The sequence below is a fragment of the Strongylocentrotus purpuratus genome, unplaced genomic scaffold, assembly GCF_000002235.5.
Source record: "Strongylocentrotus purpuratus isolate Spur 01 unplaced genomic scaffold, Spur_5.0 spur5_scaffold_14, whole genome shotgun sequence".
In the NCBI taxonomy this organism is placed as follows: Eukaryota; Metazoa; Echinodermata; class Echinoidea; order Camarodonta; family Strongylocentrotidae; genus Strongylocentrotus; species Strongylocentrotus purpuratus.
In genome coordinates, this window is record NW_022145599.1 from 3,373,385 (window position 1) to 3,397,035 (window position 23,651).

The 23,651-nt window shown below is 38.1% G+C and overlaps 2 protein-coding genes across 3 annotated transcripts in view; one reads left to right on the top strand and one right to left on the bottom strand.

Moving 5' to 3' along the window:
• Nucleotides 1-3,326: 3,326 nt before the first annotated feature.
• LOC763602 lies at nt 3,327-7,613 on the top strand. The gene is made up of 4 exons (XM_011667337.2): nt 3,327-3,811; nt 4,640-4,789; nt 5,301-5,502; nt 6,000-7,613. The coding sequence occupies exons 1-4, from the start codon at nt 3,542-3,544 to the stop codon at nt 6,104-6,106; spliced, it is 729 nt and encodes a 242-aa protein (XP_011665639.1). The 5' UTR covers nt 3,327-3,541; the 3' UTR covers nt 6,107-7,613.
• A 2,231-nt stretch (nt 7,614-9,844) lies between these two features.
• The window catches only part of LOC583702 (serine/threonine-protein kinase SMG1), a 63,027-nt gene continuing 49,220 nt past the window's right edge, over nt 9,845-23,651 (bottom strand). The window contains exons 60-74 of one of the 2 annotated variants that reach the window (XM_030983984.1): nt 23,048-23,230; nt 22,417-22,695; nt 21,966-22,083; nt 21,381-21,511; nt 20,802-21,064; nt 19,910-20,053; nt 19,281-19,485; nt 18,625-18,749; nt 17,843-18,047; nt 17,018-17,222; nt 16,327-16,411; nt 15,755-15,828; nt 15,212-15,382; nt 14,250-14,407; nt 9,845-13,265 (exon numbers count right to left, since the gene is read on the bottom strand). In XM_030983984.1, coding sequence (XP_030839844.1) covers nt 13,188-13,265; nt 14,250-14,407; nt 15,212-15,382; nt 15,755-15,828; nt 16,327-16,411; nt 17,018-17,222; nt 17,843-18,047; nt 18,625-18,749; nt 19,281-19,485; nt 19,910-20,053; nt 20,802-21,064; nt 21,381-21,511; nt 21,966-22,083; nt 22,417-22,695; nt 23,048-23,230 — 2,424 coding nt within the window. In that variant the 3' untranslated portion in view covers nt 9,845-13,187. Of the gene's footprint in view, nt 13,266-14,249; nt 14,408-15,211; nt 15,386-15,754; nt 15,829-16,326; nt 16,412-17,017; nt 17,223-17,842; nt 18,048-18,624; nt 18,750-19,280; nt 19,486-19,909; nt 20,054-20,801; nt 21,065-21,380; nt 21,512-21,965; nt 22,084-22,416; nt 22,696-23,047; nt 23,231-23,651 lie in introns of both variants that reach the window. The other variant, XM_030983983.1, reaches the window with a different exon arrangement.

Sequence of the window (23,651 nt, forward strand, 5' to 3'; positions counted from 1 at the left end):
ATTATGAGAAATAGCAGACGATTCGGTGTACTGTTCTCGACTCTTAATCCTTATCTGAATGTAGCTTCCCCCTCCCGCGCGAAGCGCGGAAGTTTTGACATTTCATTAAATTATTAGAGAAAGAAGACGATTCGTCGTACCGTTTTCGACTAAGCCCTATTCATCTGAATTCAGTTTCCATCTCTCGCGCGAAGCGCGAAAGCTTTGACGTTTCCTCAAATTATTAGAGAAATAAAACGATTCGTTGTACCGTTTTCGACTCTTAATAAGCCCTATAAAATTTTTCTGAATTCAGTTTCCCCCTCTCGCGCGAAGCGCGGAAGCGCGGAAACTTTGACGTTTCCTTATTATTAGAGAAAGAAGACGATTCGTCGTACCGTTCTCGACCGTCTAATTGAAGTTTTCCCCTTCCGCGCGAAGCGCGGAATTTTTGGCGTTTCATCACAATATAGAGAAAGGAAGACGATTCCTTGTACCGTTTTCGAATCTTATTAAGCCCTGTTCATCTGAATTCAGTTTCCCCCTCTCGCACGAAGCGCGAAAGCTTTGACATTTCATTAAATTATTAGAGAAAGAAGACGATTCGTCGTACCGTTTTCGACTAAGCCCTATTCATCTGAATTCAGTTTCCATCTCTCGCGCGAAGCGCGAAAGCTTTGACGTTTCCTCAAATTATTAGAGAAATAAAACGATTCGTTGTACCGTTTTCGACTCTAAATAAGCCCTATTAATTTTTTCTGAATTCAGTTTCCCCCTCTCGCGCGAAGCGCGGAAGCGCGGAAACTTTGACGTTTCCTTATTATTAGAGAAGAAGACGATTCGACGTACCGTTCTCGACCGTCTAATTGAAGTTTTCCCCTTCCGCGCGAAGCGCGGAATTTTTGGCGTTTCATCACAATATAGAGAAAGGAAGACGATTCCTTGTACCGTTTTCGAATCTTATTAAGCCCTGTTCATCTGAATTCAGTTTCCTCCTCTCGCACGAAGCGCGAAAGCTTTGACGTTTCCTCATATAATTAGAGAAAGAAGACAATTCGTTGTATACCGTTCTCGACTCGTCTAAATGAAGACTTCCCCTTCCGCGCGAATCGCGGAAATTTTGGCGTTTCATCACAATATAAAGAAAGGAAGACGATTCGTCGTACCGTTGTTGACTCTTAAACCTTGTTTGAATTTAGTTTCCCGAATATTTTAAACCTCTGATTTCTTTAGCTGATATTATAGGAAAGTGAAACTTCGATAAAATACGAGCATTATAGTTGTAGTCACTTTCGCGTGCGCAGGATTTTTTCAAGGGGGGGGGGGGGGGTTTTAACATTTATAAATCGGGCCAAAAATTCCGCATCGACTCAGCCAGCCGCTGAATAAGCGGGGGGGGGGGGGGGGGGGGGGGGGGGGGGGGGGGGGGGGGGGGGGGGGGGGGGGGGGGTAAGAGGTCACTTTTTTTTTTTTTTTTGGTCCCAAAAAAAATCGCAACGACTCAGCCGACCGCTGAATAAGCGGGGGGGGGGTAAGAGGACACTTTTTGAGGTCAGTCATGGGGATATTTTTTTTTTTTTTTTTTTTTTTTAAAAAAAAAAAAAATAAAAATAAATCCAAAAGGGGGGGGGGGGTTTTAGGGAAATTTAGGGGGGTTTACACAAAAAAATGCCAAAGGGGTTTGGGGGTTTAACCCCCCAACCCCCCCCCCCCCCCCCCCCCCCCCCCCCCCCCCCTGTGTACGCGCCTGCTCTCGAAGTTGTCACAGCGGATAAGAAGTCACAGTTCGTAGGGAAAAAAACTTGTTGGCCGACCTACAATAATACATCTCATCGACTTCAAGCTTCTGCATTGAGGATCGAGCAAGAATACCGACACAGCTGACCCGACACAGCAACATATTTACTCGTGTCTTTCTTGCTCCCTCGACGAGACGACTCCACCCAACAACCCCCTTTTCTCTTTTACTCCCACTCCTCCTCTCTCAGACTCTTACTTCCCCTCTCTTTTATCCCCCGTTTCTTTTGTTTCCCTTCCCTTTTTCCCTTTTTTCCCTTTTTTCTCTTTCTTTCTTCTCTTTTCTTTCCTTTCTTTTCCTTTCTTTCCTTTCTTTCCTTTTTTTTCTTTTCTTTTTTCCTTTTCTTTTTTTCTTTTCTTTCCTTTTCCCTCTCTTTTTTCCCTTTCTTTTTTTCCCTCTCTATTTTTCCCTCTCTTTTTTCCCTCTCTTTTTTTCCCTCCCCCTTTTCTCTTTTTCCCGATGGCTGCGCAATTTTACCGACAATATCCTGACACGTGGGGGGGGGTGTCGCATCCCCACACACACACACACACACACACACACACACCCCCCCCCCCCTTTGGCGACGCCCCTGGCTGCTCGATCCGATTATTTAAAAGTAGATATCCTCTTAATTTAGGTAATCGCAAAATAGCACATTTTGTAGTAAAGACATTGATCTACTCTTGTACACGCATAACGAGCACACTAATCATCTCCATCCATGCAGTAGGGTCGAAATATGAATTAAACGAGCATTTATCGATTAAAGGGCAATTATAAGAAAGAAAAGGAAAACTTTATCAACATTTAACTAGGAGAGCTTATTTCATTTTAAAGTGGCACTTATCAAGCTGAGGTGCAAAATGGTCATTTATAAGAAAGAAGAAGAGGCATTAAGGGGCACTCATCAGGGGTAGTGGGCACATCTAATAAGGGGATCGATCCGAAAGGGGCATTTATCATTTAAAGCTTGTTAAAGTGAAAGGGTGCATAATATATAAGATTTGAAAAGATGCTTTTGTCATTGAGATGTGAAATTGGACACTTATGAGAAGGGGAAGGGCCAGGAAAGGGGAAGGGGCCCTTATTACAATCTATTACATAATTGATATAGCCTACTACAGAATTAATCTTTACAGAATTAGTCTATTACAGAGTAAATCTATTACAGAATCTATTACAGAATTTATCTATTACAGATTTTATCTATTACATAATCTATTACAGAACCATTAAACCAATTAAACTATTTAAAGGGTACTAGCTGTGACAGACGTCAGACATTGTTTACGCCCTCTTTTGACCAACAACTGCAGAAGCGAAATGAGTAACCATAGTGACCATATTCATCCGCACTGCTTGATTAATTATGTTTTTGTTCAATCTGCTTTCAATATTGCGTGAAAAGTGTAATGAAATATCATTGCTTTACAATAAAACTTCCATAAAGTATATATTGTGTTTAAATATGGAAGAAATATTAGCCTGAACTATGGAGTTTATGGTAGTCGCGCATGAGCATTTGTTTACACCACAGGAGTTAATCGGTCCTATACTTCACGTGTACGTATTATGACTACTGTAAACATTGTCCGGAGTCTGACCTGACTTTAGTCGGACCGACCGTATCGGTTATTTGACTACTTGACCAAGCTCATCTTTGTTTCTACTCTCATCGACAAATATATGAACGTCGCTATCAGGTTTCCGCTATTAAATTTTCGTTAGAAACGTAATAAAAGCGTCTACGTTCGCGCATTCAGACAGGTGGAAGAAAAGAAGATGGCATCGGGTTCGTCCGATTATACAAGCCCGCCCATCGCGGGGACAAGGAAGGGGAAGAGGTCGGTGGCTCACAGACAGCCGCAGGGACAATCATCTGGTACCGTGCTCACAAATAGGTCCAAGAACATGACTGTCATCACTCCTCTAGAAGATCGCAAATCTATCATTGCACCGTCACTGTCAAAAGGAACGAGATGGATGCATAGATCTACAATTACGATGGAAAGAAATCAACAAGCGCCAGATTTTATCACATCAACACAAGAGGTAAGTTTCAAATTTCAATTTGATTTGCTGATGAGTGATGTGCCAAAACGCTAAAAAAATAGAAATGAAGGGTTCTAGGGTCTATTTTTTCTTTCTTTTTTCTTTCCTTGTCAAAGACGAGACTATTTAAACTGCCAAAACTTTATATCCAAAGATCTACAACGTAGACTACTGTAGATAGCTCTAGATGTACACTGATATAATTTGATGAAAATAAAGTTGTTTATCTCCTTAGTACCTACAATCAGTACGAGAATACACCCGACGGTGGCCTGTACTTATAGCGAAGAAGAAGTAGTAGTAAATCTATAAACTCAAAAGAGTTCCATACCATAGATCTAGACTCTAGATCTACTAGAATAATAATTTCTTAAAATTCAAAACCTGTTCCTGAAATGAATCAAGTCCAACTCCAAGCCAATTATATCAAAATTTGTGTTAAGAGTGATATTTCAAGTTTCAGTGAGCATATTTCATGGATATTGTTTGCATGGCTGCATGCATTAAGATATTTCAATCATAGGTCTAGTCTAGACTAGTCTTCTAAATTGTTGTTTTTTTAATTTAAACTCGTCATATTCTTATCTTTAGTTGTGTTCTTCTACTCATACTCTTGGACTCAGAGATTTGGTCTTTTTGATGAGGAAAATCCATTGCCATGAAGCATCAATGATTCATTAAAAAAACTGATAGAAGAACTGGACAGCATATCATGAAACCATTACAAATACAAGTTCAAAACTTCACCAACATCCCATTGAAACGTGTGTATTGTAAATAAGCATTATTGTGGGATTCCATTTTAATTGTTTCTTCTTTCCTCCTCAGTCTTACAATGGCAGCAAAACACTTCCTGGTGCCCGGAGATCGACTGCTTGTCCAACTCTTCACTCATCTCATTTTGACATTGGTCTCAATAAAAAGAACTACCACAACACACACTACAAATCACAGTTTCCTCACCACAAGGTCGATCATGTAAGTAGTTAAATTGTAACTGAGCTTCTATCTTTTATCACCGGTGCCTCCATTATGATCCAGCATAACTTCTCATGATTGGCTACAATTTATAAGATGTTTTAATGTTTAGCAAAGAAGTTTAGATTCATGATCTTTTATGCTAGTGATTAATCAATGATATATCAGATTAATTCCTCAAAACTGACATTAAATCATACTGTACATTGCAGTATGTTCTCTATCTTTCCTGTATCCGACTATGTACATTTTTCTTAATTTACATAGTTTAATTAAACATTTAAACAAAGAGAGTGAAAAGCTTAAGCATGCACTTTCCAATTTGGAACACAGGGGTTTATGTTGACTTGAAGATCAAGTTATCTGCCGATGACGATCACTGTATAGTAATTTTCCTCTTTTCCGTGTAGAGATATTCAGATTGCAATACCAATATTGTTGTGTCCTGTGAGTCTTTCCCTCTCCTATCCATCTAATTTTCAATATCCACTTTATCCCAATCACTCTGTAGCCCAACAAGCTTCATTATCAATCCATTACAAACTGGACGCAGAATGTGAAAGGCTCTAAGATGCATGATGTGTTGAGCAGAGAAGGTCACTCTGAAGACTACTGGAGCTCATATGCTCATGTCCATGATAGATTGGGATTAGAGCGTGGCGAAGGAGTCCAGAGAGCTAGACAATCATTACCCACCTATAATATACTTACAGGTATTGTATTTATACATCTTGCAATTGAAATATTGGATAAACTATTTGTGCCAGTGGGACGTTAAGTTGAAAGGATTGTTCACTGTGCTATAGGAGATATTGAGAAAGATTGCACTACATATATTTATATGAAATTAAAGTCAAGCCTCATGCAGATATGAGGAGGTAGTAAACCACAGCAGTTTTTTATATGATGACGTACCGTAAGTGTAATTTGTACTTGTATCACATTCTGTATCTTACAAGTTACAACACAGGGCTCAGTGAATCTTCGTAGTACCTCTGTTGTGTGCAGCTGCCATTCGATTACCCAGTATATGCAAAAGAAATTGCAGCATTTATTTTGTTTAATTTTTTTTTTTTTTTTTTTTTTTTTTTTGGGGGGGGGTGGTCTACAAGCCTTAATTGTTTGCACATCACAAATAATCTGTCATCAATACCTAGTGTGTCTTAATTGTCATATCTCATATATATCCATATTTCATTTTATGTTACAGGCCATGAGACCGGAACAAACACAGACAGAGATCTTCATCTGATATCAGGGAATCGTGTTCTTCACTCAATACGCCAAATCCCTCAGCAAAGCTTGATACTGGAATAATTTTGTGTCGACACCTACATGTACATTCAATTGATAGATAGAGTGGATTCACAATTAACAGCACCTCCGTCTAGCCGGGACAGGCCAATTTTCCAGCTCGTGAGTCCACAGCTTTTGCAGCAAAGCGCTAGCCACCAATCGAAATGACCGAAGCAGCCGAAACCGTATAATGATTTAAGTGAGATTTATTGTTCTCATATCAGTGCACATTTCTTTATCGAATTTGGATGTCAACACCGACCCATCAATTTATTCTGACTGAAAATTTTGCATGAGTTTGGACAAAAAATCAATAGAAATTGTCACTTTTGCTAGATAGATAGCCCTGTGAATTGTTAATCTACGGTATTCTTTTCAGCATCCAGGACCTTTGTGAAACTCTTTGAAGGTTCTATTTGTTGTGTGCCATTCATTCACCTTTTATTGATCTTACAGAAATATACTGCCCACCTGGGATAGAGTGGCATTATTGAACAGTGTAGTGGTTGTTAGATCTTGGAACAAATTTATACTTGGTCACTATCTTTTCTCTTTTTTTGTTATTAGTAAGGATATTTTTGATTTGTTCATAATATAGTAAAAAATGACATTCATGATATGGAATCTTATTTGGATACCATAGGATACCAACACATCAGGCTGATTTTATATTGAAGTGCTACATCTTGTGTGTGTTCTTGGTACCTCACCTATCCGTCCATGTACTTGAGTAGTATTCAGAAACATCACCAAGACAAAAAAGAACACAAAGAGTCTTCCAAATATTAAGTATTTCCAAGAGGCATATATTACAAATACAAATATTACCAAATTGTCTTTCTGAAACCAGAGTCGTTATGAGACCTGTTTATCACCAGGCCCTGGAAGCACCAAGCTTAGTGCCAAAGAGGTTTTTTTATTTTTTTTTATTCATATTTTAATTGCTGTTTCCTGACGAGGTTCAGTGACTACTACCATCTGTACACAGACATTTCTGTTAAAATGTCGCCCTCTATAAAGTGTAGTTGACAAGAGGGGTGAGTTGTTTTGATATTCTGAAATACAGTAGTCTAGGTCATATTGTTTGGGGCATTTAAATTGTAAATTTCAATCAATCTCATCTTCAATGAATACATTTTTTTGTTTAGTTCATGTTTGTTTAATGGTTGATAATTAACTCACACATGAAATGGAAGAAAGGTGTGATAAGCTTTACTGTATTCAATCCTGCTTATTTGATAAGAACTGTTACTTAGCGTTTAATTACTTCAGTAAATAGTTTGATCACATTCTAAATACTGCAAAGATACAAACAAGATTAAGATACTTCTGTGGTACATGTACTACCATTCATATATGAGTCAAGTATTGGATATTACAAAATTAGCTTTTTCCTTTTATGTTGTAGATCTTGAACATTATCTTTTCGTTCAAGATATTACAGTAGTTTAGATTCATTGAGAGAAACTGGTCACTACCGGAAGTTCAAATTTTTATTTCCAATCAACTCAAGCATTTTACATGTGCATGAATTCTCGCTACCCCAAATAGCGATTCTGCCGAGATCCGGGGAAAATCCTGAAAACGCGCATTGCATTATGGGATAGCTTTTCGACATTACAGCTTCCTGTGCAGGCGTTCGTGATCACAACCCTCTCTTTCACGGTAGAGTTTAACGGCCTTTTGTGCTAAAGTCACTAATTCTGCCCGAAGCTTTCCATTGCATATTATAATCTGTACAAATTACACTGATTGGCATCGATTTTAGCGTGCGTGAAAACTCTGCACAGCGAACACAGGCGCTAGCGCCAGCGGGATGGGACTCTATACCGGAAGTTGTAGTGACGACCCGTGAGAGTGAAAATTACCTCGTCTCGCGAATTTTGAGATTTTCGTACCTATTTAGGGTAGTGAGAATTGTATTTATATAGTGATTTATGAATATGCTGATTGCTTTATATGTATCATTCAAGGCTGACAATATTCTTCCAAGCTTCTTCCATTGATATGTGTTTTCTTTGTATACTAAACTTTTTTATGAATCACATCTGTGTGCAATATTTTTGTATATAGTATGGTTAGACAATTAACCAATAAATATATAAAATGCGTTTTCTGGCTTCTAAGAATAATCTTGTATCATGTTTCTTTCATTGCCAATTCCTTTATTGAGAGGTTAATGTCAGTGTCTATGTCAAAGAGTGCCTCATCCTTTCTTTCTTTTTTTCTTAATCATTTCTTTTTTTCTTCAATTTGAGATCAAAGAGAAAAATGCTACACAAATAACAACAGGTGAATGATACAGAGAGTGTGAGAGGGAAGGCAACAGAAAGAAACTCTTAAGATATAACTACTATTTGGAAAGAAGAAAAATTCCTGCGAAATAAGAGAAGGGGCAAGTTAAAGGTAATACAAAGTTTTGGTATGGGGTCATGAATTTGGTTCAAATGAATATATTGGAAGCATCTGCGATCCTACAATATTCATTGGACGTTGTCACGGTTGAAATCGAGTCTAAAGTTATGAAATTGTAAATAATTAACTCTTTATGTTGTATAGCTCCCTCTCAAGGTCAAGATATTAATTAAGCTATAAAACAATGTTTCTTGACTAAAGTCAACCGATTAGCTATTCCCGTTTGGAAATTATACATCACAACTACATATTCTGAAATTTTCATGGTCGCAGCTACCATTGTACGGCCGTAGGCGCTATTTGAAATTCATCAAAATTTACCGGGAGCACCGGTAAATTGTTATATTCAATTTTTCTCGAAAGCAGTAGTGTTTTAGGGGCTAAATTTTCTAGTGCTTATAATCCATCCACAGGGGCATCCAAATATATCAAAATTGTAAAGAATCACTATCCACCCAATTTTCAAAATTTCCCAAAACTTTGTATTACCTTTAAGAGAGCGTAAGGAGTAGAAGAAAAAGGGCACAGTGAGATAGAGTGACTTTATAGAGAAAGAATGGATATCAATCTGGAGAAATGGCATGAAAGAAGAAGCTACTAGAGGGTAGTGAAAACAAGAAATGACAGCTTCATCCTCTGATGCTGTCATTTCTTTTACACTTGTATAGAAACATTGAATAGAAATATGGATCATAATGCACTGTTTGTTATAACAATTTAAAAAAAGGTTGAACTTTAATGTCAGGAAGCAGTTCTCTTGTAATCTCTCTCTCTCTCTCTTCCTCTCTCTCTCTCTCTCCCTTTCTCTCTCTCACTATCTCTAACTCTCCCTCCATCTATCTCTATTCCCCCCCCCTCTCTCTCTCTCTCTCTCTTTTTCTTTCTCTCTCTCTCTTTATCTATTTATCTCTATCTCTCTCTCGAAGAAGAATTTCTTTTGTTATTCTGTACAATTGGGATGTTCCATTGCAGATACATAACTTTATCTCATGGAATAACAAGCTACCTTCCCACCTCTCCTACTTGCCTATTGCCACTCCAACACATCAACCTCTCACAACTACTATGGAAAGCTTACATCCAAGGATAACATCACACTCATGGTCTACCGTTAAGAAGGATTTTATTCTAACAATCATGCAACATGTAGGTATATGAAGAGTAAATAGGGTTGTAACAAATTATGATAAACAAAAGAGAAACAGTAAAAGTGGAACATAGAATATATTACCGGTAAGTTAACATTAGCTCTACAGTGAGTAACTACTTTGCATAATCGGTTAAACTATCAAAAACATTTATAAACCTACAATTCTTTTATGAAGATCATTTTCGAAACGCACATGACCATATTTCTAATTAATGTATATATCACTCGTAGATATAGCCAACTTCTCTGTTTCTTAACCATGGTCTATACTTGTTGGTACATTTTAACGACATAACACTGATGCAACTAAATTAACTAAAAGAACCATGGTGACTTCAAGGAGTCTCGAAGAATGTAACACATACCTGCCAACCTTCCACATTGGGGTCAATCAAGGAAAAATTAGGAATACAGTGTATTCTATATGTTTTTACATGTAAGTTTTTCATGAAGAGAGGACTCTCCAGTTCTACATATTTTTTTCCTCGAGGCCACAAATGGGAATCTTTCCTCCAAAATAGGAAAAGTTGGTAGTTATGGTGACCTTGGAAGAACAAAAAGAAAAGAAACCAAGCAAAGACTACTTCCTTTAATACCTTACATGAGACTATTTCTAGCATACATTATGGATAAATTTATTCTTAACATTAGAGTGATACAGCAGTTGTCATGAACATGAAGGTTAAGTTTAAAACCCTAAAAAACTCTTAAGAGTGAAATCAATACTCCCTATTTTGCACCGGAAGTCCGGAACTAACAATTTTAATTTATCCATAGCAGTGGCAAATATAAGTAAATGAAGATAAACACATTACGCTAACAAGCTTCCTCTTAATAGATGGATGCCTAGTGGAAATGCATTGAAAGTATATTGAATATATTTTTGTTTTTAATTAAACATCTCTGAAGACAATTCATGCTATAATGCTGATTGCTAAATAATGATAATATACTTTTCAATTGAGCCACAATGACTGACTTCTTATACTTCAATATTTAAACAATATTTTCAACACTTTGTAGCCTCAATAAGAAATATGCATGTATCTACACAGCTCTGAGAAACATTCAGGCTGTAGTAAGCCCTATATAATTCCATATTATCATCAGTATTTTTTTCTTCAAAGTGAAACTTATACATTTACTGGGAGATGTTAACATAGTCTCGATAACAAAACAAAGAAGACCAAAAAATTGATAATAACAAGAAAAAATCTCTTTTATTCTGCTAGAGTGATTATATTACATATTACTCTTTAATAAGACAGTTCACTTGAATAAGAAATATAAGGATACTGTAGTGAACATGCAGTTATATAACACATACCGTACAAACCATACATTATTACAGAAACACTCAATCTAAAGAAAGTCTGATTGTTCTGCTATATCTACCTTACAAACCAGGATACAATTACAAAGTTTAATAATGCTTTATCTACAACAAGTTAACATGCAAGGGAAAACAAAACACTGACTTACCACATTTACAACTATTTATTAATACAAGAGTGCCTTGGTCTTTCAAATTGAGATTCAGGACAGAAAAGAAAAGACAATGAAGGAACTGGATAACAAAGTTACCTCCAAAATTGCAACACTTGTATGTAAAGCACTTAAAAGAAGTTTATTTTCTCAAATGAATGATAAAGGGATAATTGATTTACATACACTCTATGTCAAGTGATTGTCTTTAATACCATAACATTATTTTGGACAATGGTCCAAAATATATGAAAATCAAAGAAATCAGCTTTTATTTTGTAAACTGCTAACTGATAACAACAACCAGTCAAGTTGACAAAGTTCAATCATGTCCTGACATTGTTCAATGGACAAAGTCCCGACAAATCTGGTATTCTTCTGAACAATTGTCTCTTTTAATAGATGATCTGCTCTATGGTCTGAGAATTCCATAGCTTTCTATGGAGTCAACAAATTCTGGTTTCCCCTGAATTATTCTCACAAATGACCAGGTCAACAGCTGACCAAGAAACATTCATTCCTCATTCAATACGGACATCCCAATTTCTCCACAGTTGGACAAGGTCACCCATTCAACAATAGGAATCATTCCCATGTGGCGAACCCTCGTTAATGTCATTACAAAAACGCCATAACATCGTCTCCTTCATCTATTCCTGCAATGCTTTTGGTCCTCAACAATCAAAAGTAACCTTCCACAATTCTATACCAGAAACTATGTTTCTCTCTGAGCTCTTGGCTTTGCAATTAGCTTACTCTCCGTCTTGTCTCTGTTGACTCAATGCTTACTCTAGTTCTTCAAAAAATAACCTCTACTTCAATTCCACGTACCAATGATAAAAAAGCATTGGTTGAGAATTCTTGTGAAACTCATCAATAATCCTGCATACTCACTGCTAGCAGACAAGGCCAATTTAATTTCATATATAGTGTACAATAAATATTGATTTAAAGGCAAGGTGTGCTATTCAACAAATAATACCCAAAAGCCTGTTAAAATGAAATATCATTGTTACAGATTTTCACAACTTTGGATGTAGAGAGAGTTTACTGCATTCACTGGGGGTATAAGACAGTTTTGCCAAAAAAGTGTTCATCTACGATGGTGTACAATGTTGAAAGTCCTAAATGTTTTTATGCTAGTGCTCTGGTAAGCTGCAAATGAATGATAGATCATGGGATTGCAAGCTTGAACTAACAGAAAAAAGTGCAAGTTGGGAGCTAGAAGGGAGTTACTCATATCCTTTAACACAGAGTTATTGCCTTTCTGGCTCTCAACAAACCAAACGGAAAAGGTTGGGCATTCAGGGATTCATATACTATTATTTTCCTTTAAATTATTAATACTTCATTTGTGACTGGAAAACATTATTTGCTATACTCGTTTGGTATTTATGTTCATGGGCTCAAGTTCAATTGACTCGCTAACTATTATCAGCTACATGAATTGGAGAATTTTTTGTTTCATTTTTAATATGCTACCACAATTTTCACTTAAATGAACAATTACATATTTGTGCAGTGGACACTGTTGAGAACAGGCCACACTAAAACAAACAATATAATGTCTCCTAACAATATCTGCTTTACGTTGCGACATAATGTTTGTTTAATTATAGTCTGCACAGGTTTGGGGGCCAGGGATTGTCAGTCTATACAGGTATTACAGGCTATCTAATTGAGTTTCACAACTATTCTCCCTAACACTTCACTGTGGCCTCTCAGAATGGTCTTTGGGTGAAGATTCCTTTTCTAGAGCAGCATGAGACATGATAGACCAGATTTCAGCATTACATCACAGCCAGATAGAGCTCCCTTCCAATCCAGGTATCACCTAAAGAAAGCCAGCAAGATCTAACCCCCACCCCCCTTGCAAGGCGACTCCATAAGTCTCTTGATCAGGGGGGTGGGGTCTGCTTCTCGTGATGTCTGGATGATATCAGCGGCTTGGCACGCGCCGCCTTTTTCTCTCACTCTCTACGATATGTTGGTTGATCCCATGATCCCAGCCAGCCAGCGTTGGGATTGGGTTGGTGGGGGGCATTGTTTCCCTCACACCCAGGCTGTCCAGCCCTCATACAGGGTTGCCAGGTTGTCTATGCTCGTTGCTTCCTTGATCACATAGTCAACCTGTACAGACATGACAACATACAACATGTTTCAGTTCAATCACAAGAAAGCTTCTAGTGGGGTCCTGTTACAAAAAAAAAATTATCTTCATGTACTGCATAATAATAATAATAATAATAATAATATTGGATATTTATATAGTGCACATAATCCACCCTGTGAGATGCTCAAAGTGCTCCAATATTACCCGGCTCTGCTAGGCCACCGATTTCAGTGCTCACAGCATTCAAGGAATTTCTTCCTACCTGTACCCATTTAACACCTGGGTGGAGAGTGGCAAATGTAGACTAATATCTAACCATGCGACATTAGTGCCCCAACAGGACTCGAACTGCGAACCCTGTTATCCACAGTCCAACATCGTATCAACTACACCAAAAAGATTTTGCCACACCTCTAGTAATAACAGTATTTACAGCAAGTACAATATTTTCAGGGGAGAGGCATGATGATCCCTCCCCCCCCCGCCCCCCCCCCCCCCCCCCCCCCCAAAAAAAGTCTTGATAGTATTATCGCTCACTGTTTACAGAATGGCCCCCAAAATTCTCATCTTGAGTTCTAATCATATTTCATCCTAACGATAGGTATGAGATATTGTACATTTTTAATGTACTTTGCAGGTAGAAAAAATGGCCAATTTTACTCCAAAATGAATGTACCGCCTTTCAGTCAGAAGACAAAAACCTCTTTCTGTAGCAGTGATAGAACCAAGTCTACCTCATAATGACAAGAATTGCACCAATATTAAAGCCCCACTGCACTACTTATAGCTACTTATGCCCTCTATATAGCAAACAATGCCTGATCAGTGACCATTGGTCCCCCTTGATCCTCTTTTTCTTATGTTAAGTGAGAGCTTATTTGATGAGATAACCACCTGTCAGTGACCTTGCAGGGTGGTCTAATCCCTCCTGTAAACTTGTACAGATGGGCTTTAATATGATCTTGCCCTTCACACACTCCTCAATATGGACATGTACTTACCTGCTCTGTGACAGCCAGCCTCTTAGAAGGTTCAGGGTCCCGACCGTCCAGTTTGCCTTTCACTCTCCTCCACACGTTGATGGCATAGGTGTTCCTCACCTGGATGATCTTACCGGTCCGAGGGTCTCGCATGATAGCTGGTGAACCCTTGGCTTGTCCTAAGGATAAAAATATACGATAGCGGCTTTCTATCAGGCTTCTCTTTGATTCCACCTTCATATCAAATCTGTTATTTATGGTCTTGATCCTCATAATACATAGTTGATGTCTACACGAATGGTCTTTATTTTGTATTCCTGGCTGAAATGCTCCCCAGGGAGTAGAGATTTTGCACACAGTGTGCCGAGCAAGTATTGAATCCAATGACCGGGGTAATAGTATATGTGTAAAGTGCTTAAAGACATCATAGATGTATTAAGCGCTATATAAAAGCAGAATTATTATTAATGGTGGTGATGGTGGTGGTGATGATGGTGATGATGATGGTGATGATGATGGTGATGATGATGACAATGATAGAGATGATTATAATGATGATAAAGATAGTGAAGATGATGATGATGATGATGATGATGATGATGATATAGATAGTGATGATGATGAAGATGATTATAATGATAACAATTCTTATGAATATGAAACTCCTTATACATCGAGTGGTGCCTTTTAACTATGCAACACAAAATGAAAACCTTGGTCACCAGATTGCTGTTTTTCTTCCTACAAGAGTAGACAATCCCAATCGTAAACATATTTTCAGATACAATGATTAAGCCATGGTAGCAAGGATACGACTGGTGGGGTGTTTCACATAACTTGTCAGCACTGACAAATGACAGTTTTTGTTATAAGCTACTGAAATCCTTGCTTCTGATTGGTTATCAGCAGATTTGTCACTGAGTTTTGTCGTTTGTAATTGAAAAATGGCTTTGTGAAACGGATCCCTGGAGCTTTGGACCTACCCTGCTTAGCAGTGGGTGGGGTAGCATGATGTACCTCCCTTATCTTAACCTGCTGCTGCTGCTTGGTGGTAGGCTTCCCTTGGGGGCGTAAGTCCTCTTCAGTAAGCTCACCTCCTGGAGGCTTGGTGGGTTTGCTGTCAGTGGTTCCGGGGGCCTCGGTGGAACCACTCACTACTGTGGCAGGGTGAATTTGGAGAAAATAGGGGGGGGGGGGGTAATTATTAGAAAAAAATTGAAATCTGAACATTTGTACCATGATATTGCTAAGGAAAGCTTACTTTCAACTAGAACATTCATCATAACAAAGCTTAGCTGTCTGCCACTCAAGCAGAAGGCCCCCCCCCCCCCCCCCCCCCCCATCATAGGTAGCTACTGATACAGTTGTTACATAATCTGTAGAAAAGTTGCTACAACTGTCTCTTCTTAAACATGTGTGAATCATAACCACATTATATATAAGTTAAAATTATGGTTTTGCAAGAGTGTGGTTAATCATAGACTAGTTTTCATTGTAAGAATGCTCAGTATATTTTGTTAACATACCACTTTTTTTGTCTCCTTCTCCATCTTCGTCCTCTGTAGACTGAGTAGCTATGCAAACCAGGCGATCATACATCCTGCAAACAATATGGAGAAAATCATTTAATACAAATATTTCATCACCATGTGACTGTTTGCTTCTGACCAACAAGCAATAACCTTTGATTTCTGCCCTTTTGGACTGCATCTATCCATGATCTTAACAAATCACTTGAATAGAACTCCTAGTGTGATATTTAAAAGGATATTTGTGATCTCCAGGCACTTCTCTTCTTATATATCTATCATTCATTGAATTTTATTAAATTGTCATGGAATTCATGTTGAAACTCCTTTGGCTTTACAACTCCACTAATCTTGAGCATTATCTTTTGATCACAAAGCAACTGCTTATAGCTCAACAAAATGCAAGTAAGATATCACCACCATACTGGCAGGAAACACCTCTTATTCACTACCACTGAACCCTGTTACATGTCACAAAGAAATCAACCAAATAAAATTCAAAAGTACATGTAACATTATATATGTACAATAAACAACGGGGTGAGTGAATAGGCTCATAATTAACATACCCTTTAACATGGTCAATGAGTGAGTGTATTGTAGGCTTGACCTCAATCAGTTCTTGTAGCTTCTCACTATTATCATGTGATGACGCTGAAATAGAGAGTAACACCAATTCAAAGAATCAGGAATTTCAAAATATTTTTAAACATTTTTTTATCATACATGGAAAGGATGAGACCCCATGCACAAACTATTTGTCAACAAACCTAGGTTTATGTGCGTCATATGAGGCATTTCAACAAAATGTACCAGTAATATCAATTTTAAAAAATCATGAATTTCAACCCCAAAACATCCAAGAATGAGACCCCATGTGCAAATATAATTTCAATTTTTTTTCAACATCTACACAAAGATTTAACTGTATCAATTTATATTTAGTACCATGTATTATTTCACTCCTTCACTCAATATCATTTGGTTAAACAGACTGGGAAACTAATTTTTCTTCATCGTTTGCACTGTAATACTGTATGTATAGACAAGTAGCAATATTCTATTCAATATCTAATACCGGTACTCAGTTGGTCAAATCTACTACTTGGGGGATAAACTCATCACTTCAGTTCAACGGATTACGTTTTTTCCCTATTTGGAGAGCAAGGGTCTATGGGTTGGTATCATCAATATCAAAATAACTTAAGGTAAAAACAGGTAACTGAAGGAATAAGGGAATAAATATAACGAGAGCCTTACTGGTTAGTATCCTGCCTAGCATTGTAGCAAAGGTCTCAGAGTATTGCTTGTAGAAGGTCTTGAACCTCTGAGCTTCAGCCATCCCAGCACTACCACCTTCCTCATCCTCAGCGATGACCCTCAGCATACCTTTGACCTCTGACATGAGTTCATTATGGGTGGTCAGTCCCATCTTGACCACATCAACCATTGTCTGCACCGTCTCCTATAATATATGAAAGAAGCATATCAGACAGGTTACAGGCCGTCTGTACTAGTTTGGGTAGGAGAGATTAGACCACCCAGGAAGGTCACTGACAGGTGGCTATCTCATCAACTCAGCTCTCAATTAACATAAGAAAAAGAGGATCATGGGGGACCAATGGTCACTGATTAGGCATTGTTTTCTATACAGAGGGAGCAAGTAGCTACAACTTTAAGATATACAAAAAGGTGTTTGCGGGTCGCATCTTATTCTTTCATTATCATTTGATACAAATATCTTGAAAAAAGTTCTAAAAGGGGGTAAAAGCTTTAGCCAATAATTACAAGACAGAAACTACCCATACAAAGAGAGAATGGCATGTTTAGATTCACATTGCTCAGAAAATTCTGATGAGAGTACCTGATTTTCTACTAGTATATGAAGCCGACTTGACAGAGAGGGGTAATATAATGGTTAGGAATAAGTCTAGCCCAGAAAACAATAAATTTCTCCAAAACGATGCTAAGCTGAATATACAACATACCGTAAGTAATTTGAGCACAACAAAAGACAACCCTATACTATGAGAGCAGAATGTTAACTGTCACTTCTGCATCAAGTTTTAATCAACCGTATCTCACCTTGTCAGCTTCTATCTTTGCCTCTGCTTCAGCTGCCTTCCCTTGGCATTCAGTGACCTTCTTCCGGATGGACTCTGAGAGCCCCTTGATCCATTTGTTGTTGATAGGTCTATCAATGGTCAGAGGTTTCAAGGCCAGATAGTCCTCTTCAGCTAGGCTAAGGTTTGCTGATCTAGTCTCCAATGAGTTACAAACTTGAAGACATCTAAATGACAAGAAGGTAACGATCAAGCATGAAATTTAAATGTGTCCCTTGGTCAATCTACTTCTTTGTGATAGGTTTATCAATGGTGAGAGGTTTCAGTGGTAGGTTATCCTCTTTTGCATGGCTTAGGGTAGCTCTTCTAGCATTACTAGAGAGTTGCTAACATAAATGAATATAAATCATGGATGAATTTGTAACTTCTGCATGTCAAAACACAAAGAATATTATTCATCCAAATGAACTACTTGGACATGGCTCAACGGATTCTATAACTTAAATCAAATATGGATCATAATTCACAGTTTGCTCTCTAATCAAAGCACTACGGATGAAATTACTTGACTAATTTACAAAAAGGCTGATATTATCTCATCTACATATCTGCTGAAAGAATTAATTTAATGATTGGATCCTTAAAGCTTTATAACAGGCAGAATTAAAGCTAAGGAAATAGTTCCAAGGCCAAAAAGGAAACCCTATGTAAAAGTAAATTTGCATTCATTACTAAGATAAAACACTGGCTTACACGCACTGACAACTCACAAGCAAGTGAAAGACAGATAAAACATGAAAGTACCTTTGGAGGATATCATGAAAGCCATTGTCTGCATAAACCGATTCTGAGGTACGGGTTCTCATTCCCTCAAAGTGCAGGATGGCATGACATAGGGCTCCAATTTCAGATGCTCTCTTTGTCTCCAGCTGAGTACGAACAAGCATCAAAACCAATGATATTTATTGCATCAATACAAAACAACTTTTCTTCATGGTATAAAATGCACATTGCAATTTCCCCAAAAAATCAAAACATATCTGGCTACTTAATACACAAGTGTATCTTAAGATTAAGAACCGCCAATAATTAGTTGTTGGAATAACTGTAGTATTTTAGTATACTTCAGAACAGATTTTGTGGCGAAGACATCTCATGCTCAAGACATTTAACCCCCGCAGTGCAGCACTAATCTACATTTACCACTTTCCACCCAGGTGAAGTAAATGGGTTACCCGTAGGAATGAATTCCTTGGATGCTTTAGCGCCTTATAATGGTGGTTCAGCTACAGCTGGGGTACTAATATTATACTTTTTATTAAGCGCAGTACAGTATATTCATATAGGAGCTGTGCTATATAAATGTCCATTTTATTATTATTTGTATATGGTCATTCCTTCCTCTATTATCAAGCCAAAACGATTGACATTGTACAAAAGATCACATATTTGTGTCATACCGTGTAGAGCTGTGTCTTGTCCTGTATGGAGGCATCTACATCTTTCATGACATTAGCCAGTGATGGGTTAGCTCCAGCAGCCCACTTCAGCCTCTGACAAACTCTTCCCTGTACCCCCAGAGCACGCTCCTGCATGGTTCCTATAGCGCCCTCTATTGACTGGAGGGCTTGCAGACGTTTCCTCATGTCGGACATGATGGCAGACCTGTTGATTATTTATAGATGAGATACACACCCCAACTATTAGACCAGCGTATCCCTCAAAATGTGTTATAAAAGGTGAGATCATGTGGACAACAGAATTAAAAAAAAAAAAATTCAATTGAACAACTAAACAACTCACATACATGTACATGTATAACTTGTAGTATAAATGATATAGAAATTTACATCAAATCTGACTAAACAAGTCTCACTTTCATGTACATGTATGTGGTAAGAATTTATAAGGAATAGAGGGCAGAAGGTTGATAAAATCTTGGAAAGGGTTAAGGAAGATGAGTAAACGAGGGAAACATAGTCCCAAGAGATGATAATGTTCATGGGTGAGAACTGTCATCGGACTTACAAAGCTAACCACTGACATCCTACATGTTTATGTATGATCTTTTATGCTTCTAAAGAAGTACCTTGCGGGTGGGATGAACTGATAACCAGCCCTATCAGGTCCGGCTGCCTGCAGGATGTCTTCATACAGCCACTGGAATCGCAGAAGCTGTGTCTGAGCTCTACGGTTTATGTCTTGAGCGTTCTCTAGGCTTTGATGTTGTTGGCTGTAAAGATAAATGAGTATACTCATAAAACTCCATATAAATACCTTTAATCATTCATACATATAGAAATGTGTGTTGCCCCTAATGGTATTCCTTTTAAGAGAGATGCATTTTGTAAAATGTCACAAATCCTAAGCTCACAAATGTGAGACTCAACAAATACAATTCTAGTAAATCTTTGGATCATAAGTTCTGTTGACGATTTGAAAGAATCATACTGCCCACGTTGATATTGTAGGGACTAACAATTGTTGCAAAAGCAAAAGAACATAACTGTACTTTTTCTTCAATTTAGACATGCTGATATACAAATTCTATCACTAAATCCCGCTATTTTGATTGTCAGAATAACATTAATAAAAACAGCAGGGTGGCAGTTGTTGATTCTGATTATGAGAAGTACATTTATAAGGGCTCTGGGGAGTGTTTCACAAAGACTAAGATCGACTTTAAGTTGGACTTTACTATGGCAGGCCATTCATGCCACTGGTTGCTCTCACCATCATGATATTTAGATAATATTTTTTCCTTCAATAATGAACTATCAAAAAAGGTAAATTCTGTAGATTTGTGACCATGATTTGTATGTCCCTTCAGAGTCCAATCAATACCAGTAAATGGTGAGTGAAAACAGTGGCATGAACAGCCTGACATAGTTAAGGCCAACTTAAAGTCGATCTTAGTCTTTGTGAAACACTCCCAGGGTGTACCAAGCCAGTTAGAATTGAAGTGACAGATAATCACTTACCATGCTTCTCCTCTTGCTCGACTGGCTGTGTCATACATCCTGATGATGTGCTGGACCGATGAGCCTTCAGGTCCATCCACCCTGCCTGTCTCAACAGCCTCCTGGGCTGCCTTCTGACACAGATCATCCAGGGGCAGTTTGTACGGCGCATCCATTGGGCCATTGTGTGGCTGGGAGATGTTAGGGTTGGTGGTGTCCAGGCCAAGCTGATGGGCCAGACAGCACACACATAGACCAAGGATCGTAGATGGAATACCAAGGAGCTGAAAGCAGAGGGAGAGGCGAACTAACTATTAGTACTTGGAGAATCATTACGTATGAGGCTATTGTAACTTCTATAGGACACAGGATTCTCGAGGATAATGATACTATGTTTAATATGAGGGAACAAGCATGAACTCACAAATACAAATCAAAACAATCTATTCTAAAAATTTAAGAAAAATGTTCACACCATTCTGCTGAACACATACAGTGTAATACATGTATATGAGAAAATGATAAATGTTGATGAGATTGCTGAAAATATTCCACAATCTTTCATAGTAATTTGAAAGTAAGCTGTAGAGAAGTACTCACTGCAGTCGAGATGAAATCCACAATGAATAGCTTGACTGGTCTGACTAGCATCTCATCAGAATGGATGAATCCGACCAGTTCATTGACATCTTGATAGACTAAGCCATTGTCAACCAATTCATGGGGTAAGCCTGCACAAAGGATACAAGTACATGTAGTTACATGAGTCATGATGATGGCTCAGTGGTAATATGTAACTGGGATGTCCTCATGTCTAAACCAAGTCTAGGCAATTTACTAAAGCCCTTTGGAAGAAAAAAAAATGTTCATCTTCGTCATTTGCCTTGAGTTCCTCTTTACTTGATTCTTAAACACTTTAATTTATCTCAAGAGAGGACATTGTAAGATTCTTCTTAATCAACAAGGATTGTTTATTTGTGCACAATATAGATGCTGTAGAAAATGTATGATTGCTCCTTCCTCAAAACCAAGCCAAAAATAAAAAGCGTTTAGAATAGTATACAAATAATAATGCATTTACATATGGTGAGAATTTTATAGAAACAATTTGTGCAATGTAAAATGGGATTTCATCTCTGCACAAACTACATTTACATTTCCTAACCAGTAAGATGTAATGGTTACCTGATAGAGCCAACGCATGGTTGCGACACTTGGTGAGACACTTATGAGCAGTCTCCAGCTGCTTCACAAAGAACAGGTCACTCAGCAGGGGTATAGTGTATTTACACACTGTCATCGTCTGTTAAGGATTGTCAAATTTACAATTCATTAACTACATAAAACAAAACAAAGCCAGTTTGATATACACAACACTATGCCAATTCCAAAGAACAAAACATATAGGCTACAGAACCTTGGCAGTTTTCTCAAGTGTACATCAAGAATATGCTGTACACCAGTTCACACTTGATTAAACTACTCATTAGTTGCCATTCATTAAGCTTTGAAATTATCTTTTCATTTACTGAACAGTCCATTTTCAGACTTCAGAGCATAAACCTCCACCAATTAATCACTTTCTGAATGCATAGTTCCTGCACAAATACTTGAGTCCATAAGTGTATTGACCAACCTTTGGGCTCACAGCTTCAAAGAACACTCCATCCACTTTGAACCACTCCTGAGGGAATGCGACCTTGTCCCAGCACTCTGTGAACTCCTCTAGACTCTGCCCCAGTCTCTTGAACAGGACATGGATGGCTGCTAGCAGGTTCTGGCCCATGGTGGGAGGTTGAGAAGCGGCTGGATCTGGAGTCTGGCTGTCATCAGCTGGTTTGTGTGTTCTCGCTGATGGATGCAAGAGACTGTCAAACTTGGCTCGAAGCTCCTTGACCATTTCTGAAGATGATGCCTGATGAAGAGATATAACCATGACAATATCAATATGAATGACACAGTAAAAGTCAGTAAAGTTTACATACTTTCACTGTTTGAATACATTTCTAGGCCAATGGCACTTCTCCACTCTATGTACATATGCGGTCACTATGCATATGATCAAGGTCTAAAATCAAATCAATTTACATCTGGTAGATGATATTTTGTATTTAGATATGAAGGCTGGTTTGTAAGGCATCAAATACAGAGAGAGACAGACAGGCAGAGACAGATAGACAGAGGCAGACAGAAGACAGACGAAAGACAGAGCCAAAGACAAAGACAGACAGATAGAGACAGACAGACAGACCAGATTGAAGACCTACCTGTGTGTTAGGTTCTGCTGCATGTAGATCAGTTTCTATCTGATAGATGATACTGTGTAGAGAAACCTGAGGGTCAGTGCACAGGGCATCCAGGGCAGCTAGAGAGGACACGACTGAGGCATCGCGGCTTTGGATCAACCTGACAGCCTCGGAGGCCACATCACTGAAATGATGTAGCAATGTCTGCAGAAAAGAACAGTTATGAATATATATTTGATACAGTTAAACATCTAGTGCTACAGAACCAGCTATCTCCAAGAGGCTCAAACCATATCTTAAAGCTTGGTCCTCTCACCCTCCTGGCAGCAATCATCCCAGGAAGACCCCTTGTCCCCTCACTGATTTTTCCAAACTGCAAAAGGTGTATTATTCAAACAATTGTCAGTTTCGAACAGCTATGGTTTATATACAAAATAATTTTTTAAATAGTTTAACATCAATATGATGGATGATGGAAACTGACATGATTGGTACAAAATTAATGTGTACAATACACATGTGCTTTTAGCATGATTCAATTTGTATATACAAAACATTTCTTGCATATACAAGATTACATGACAAAGTGAAATAATTATCTTTTAGAGCTGTTACAAGAGAATAC

Bases quoted from the DNA above. Each gene is read 5' to 3' on its own strand.
- LOC763602 (XM_011667337.2), top strand. From the start codon at position 3,542: ATGGCATCGGGTTCGTCCGATTATACAAGCCCGCCCATCGCGGGGACA. The intron at 4,790-5,300 runs GTAAGTAGTTAA...ATCACTCTGTAG, and splicing joins CTCACCACAAGGTCGATCAT to CCCAACAAGCTTCATTATCA. The intron at 5,503-5,999 runs GTATTGTATTTA...TTTATGTTACAG, and splicing joins CACCTATAATATACTTACAG to GCCATGAGACCGGAACAAAC.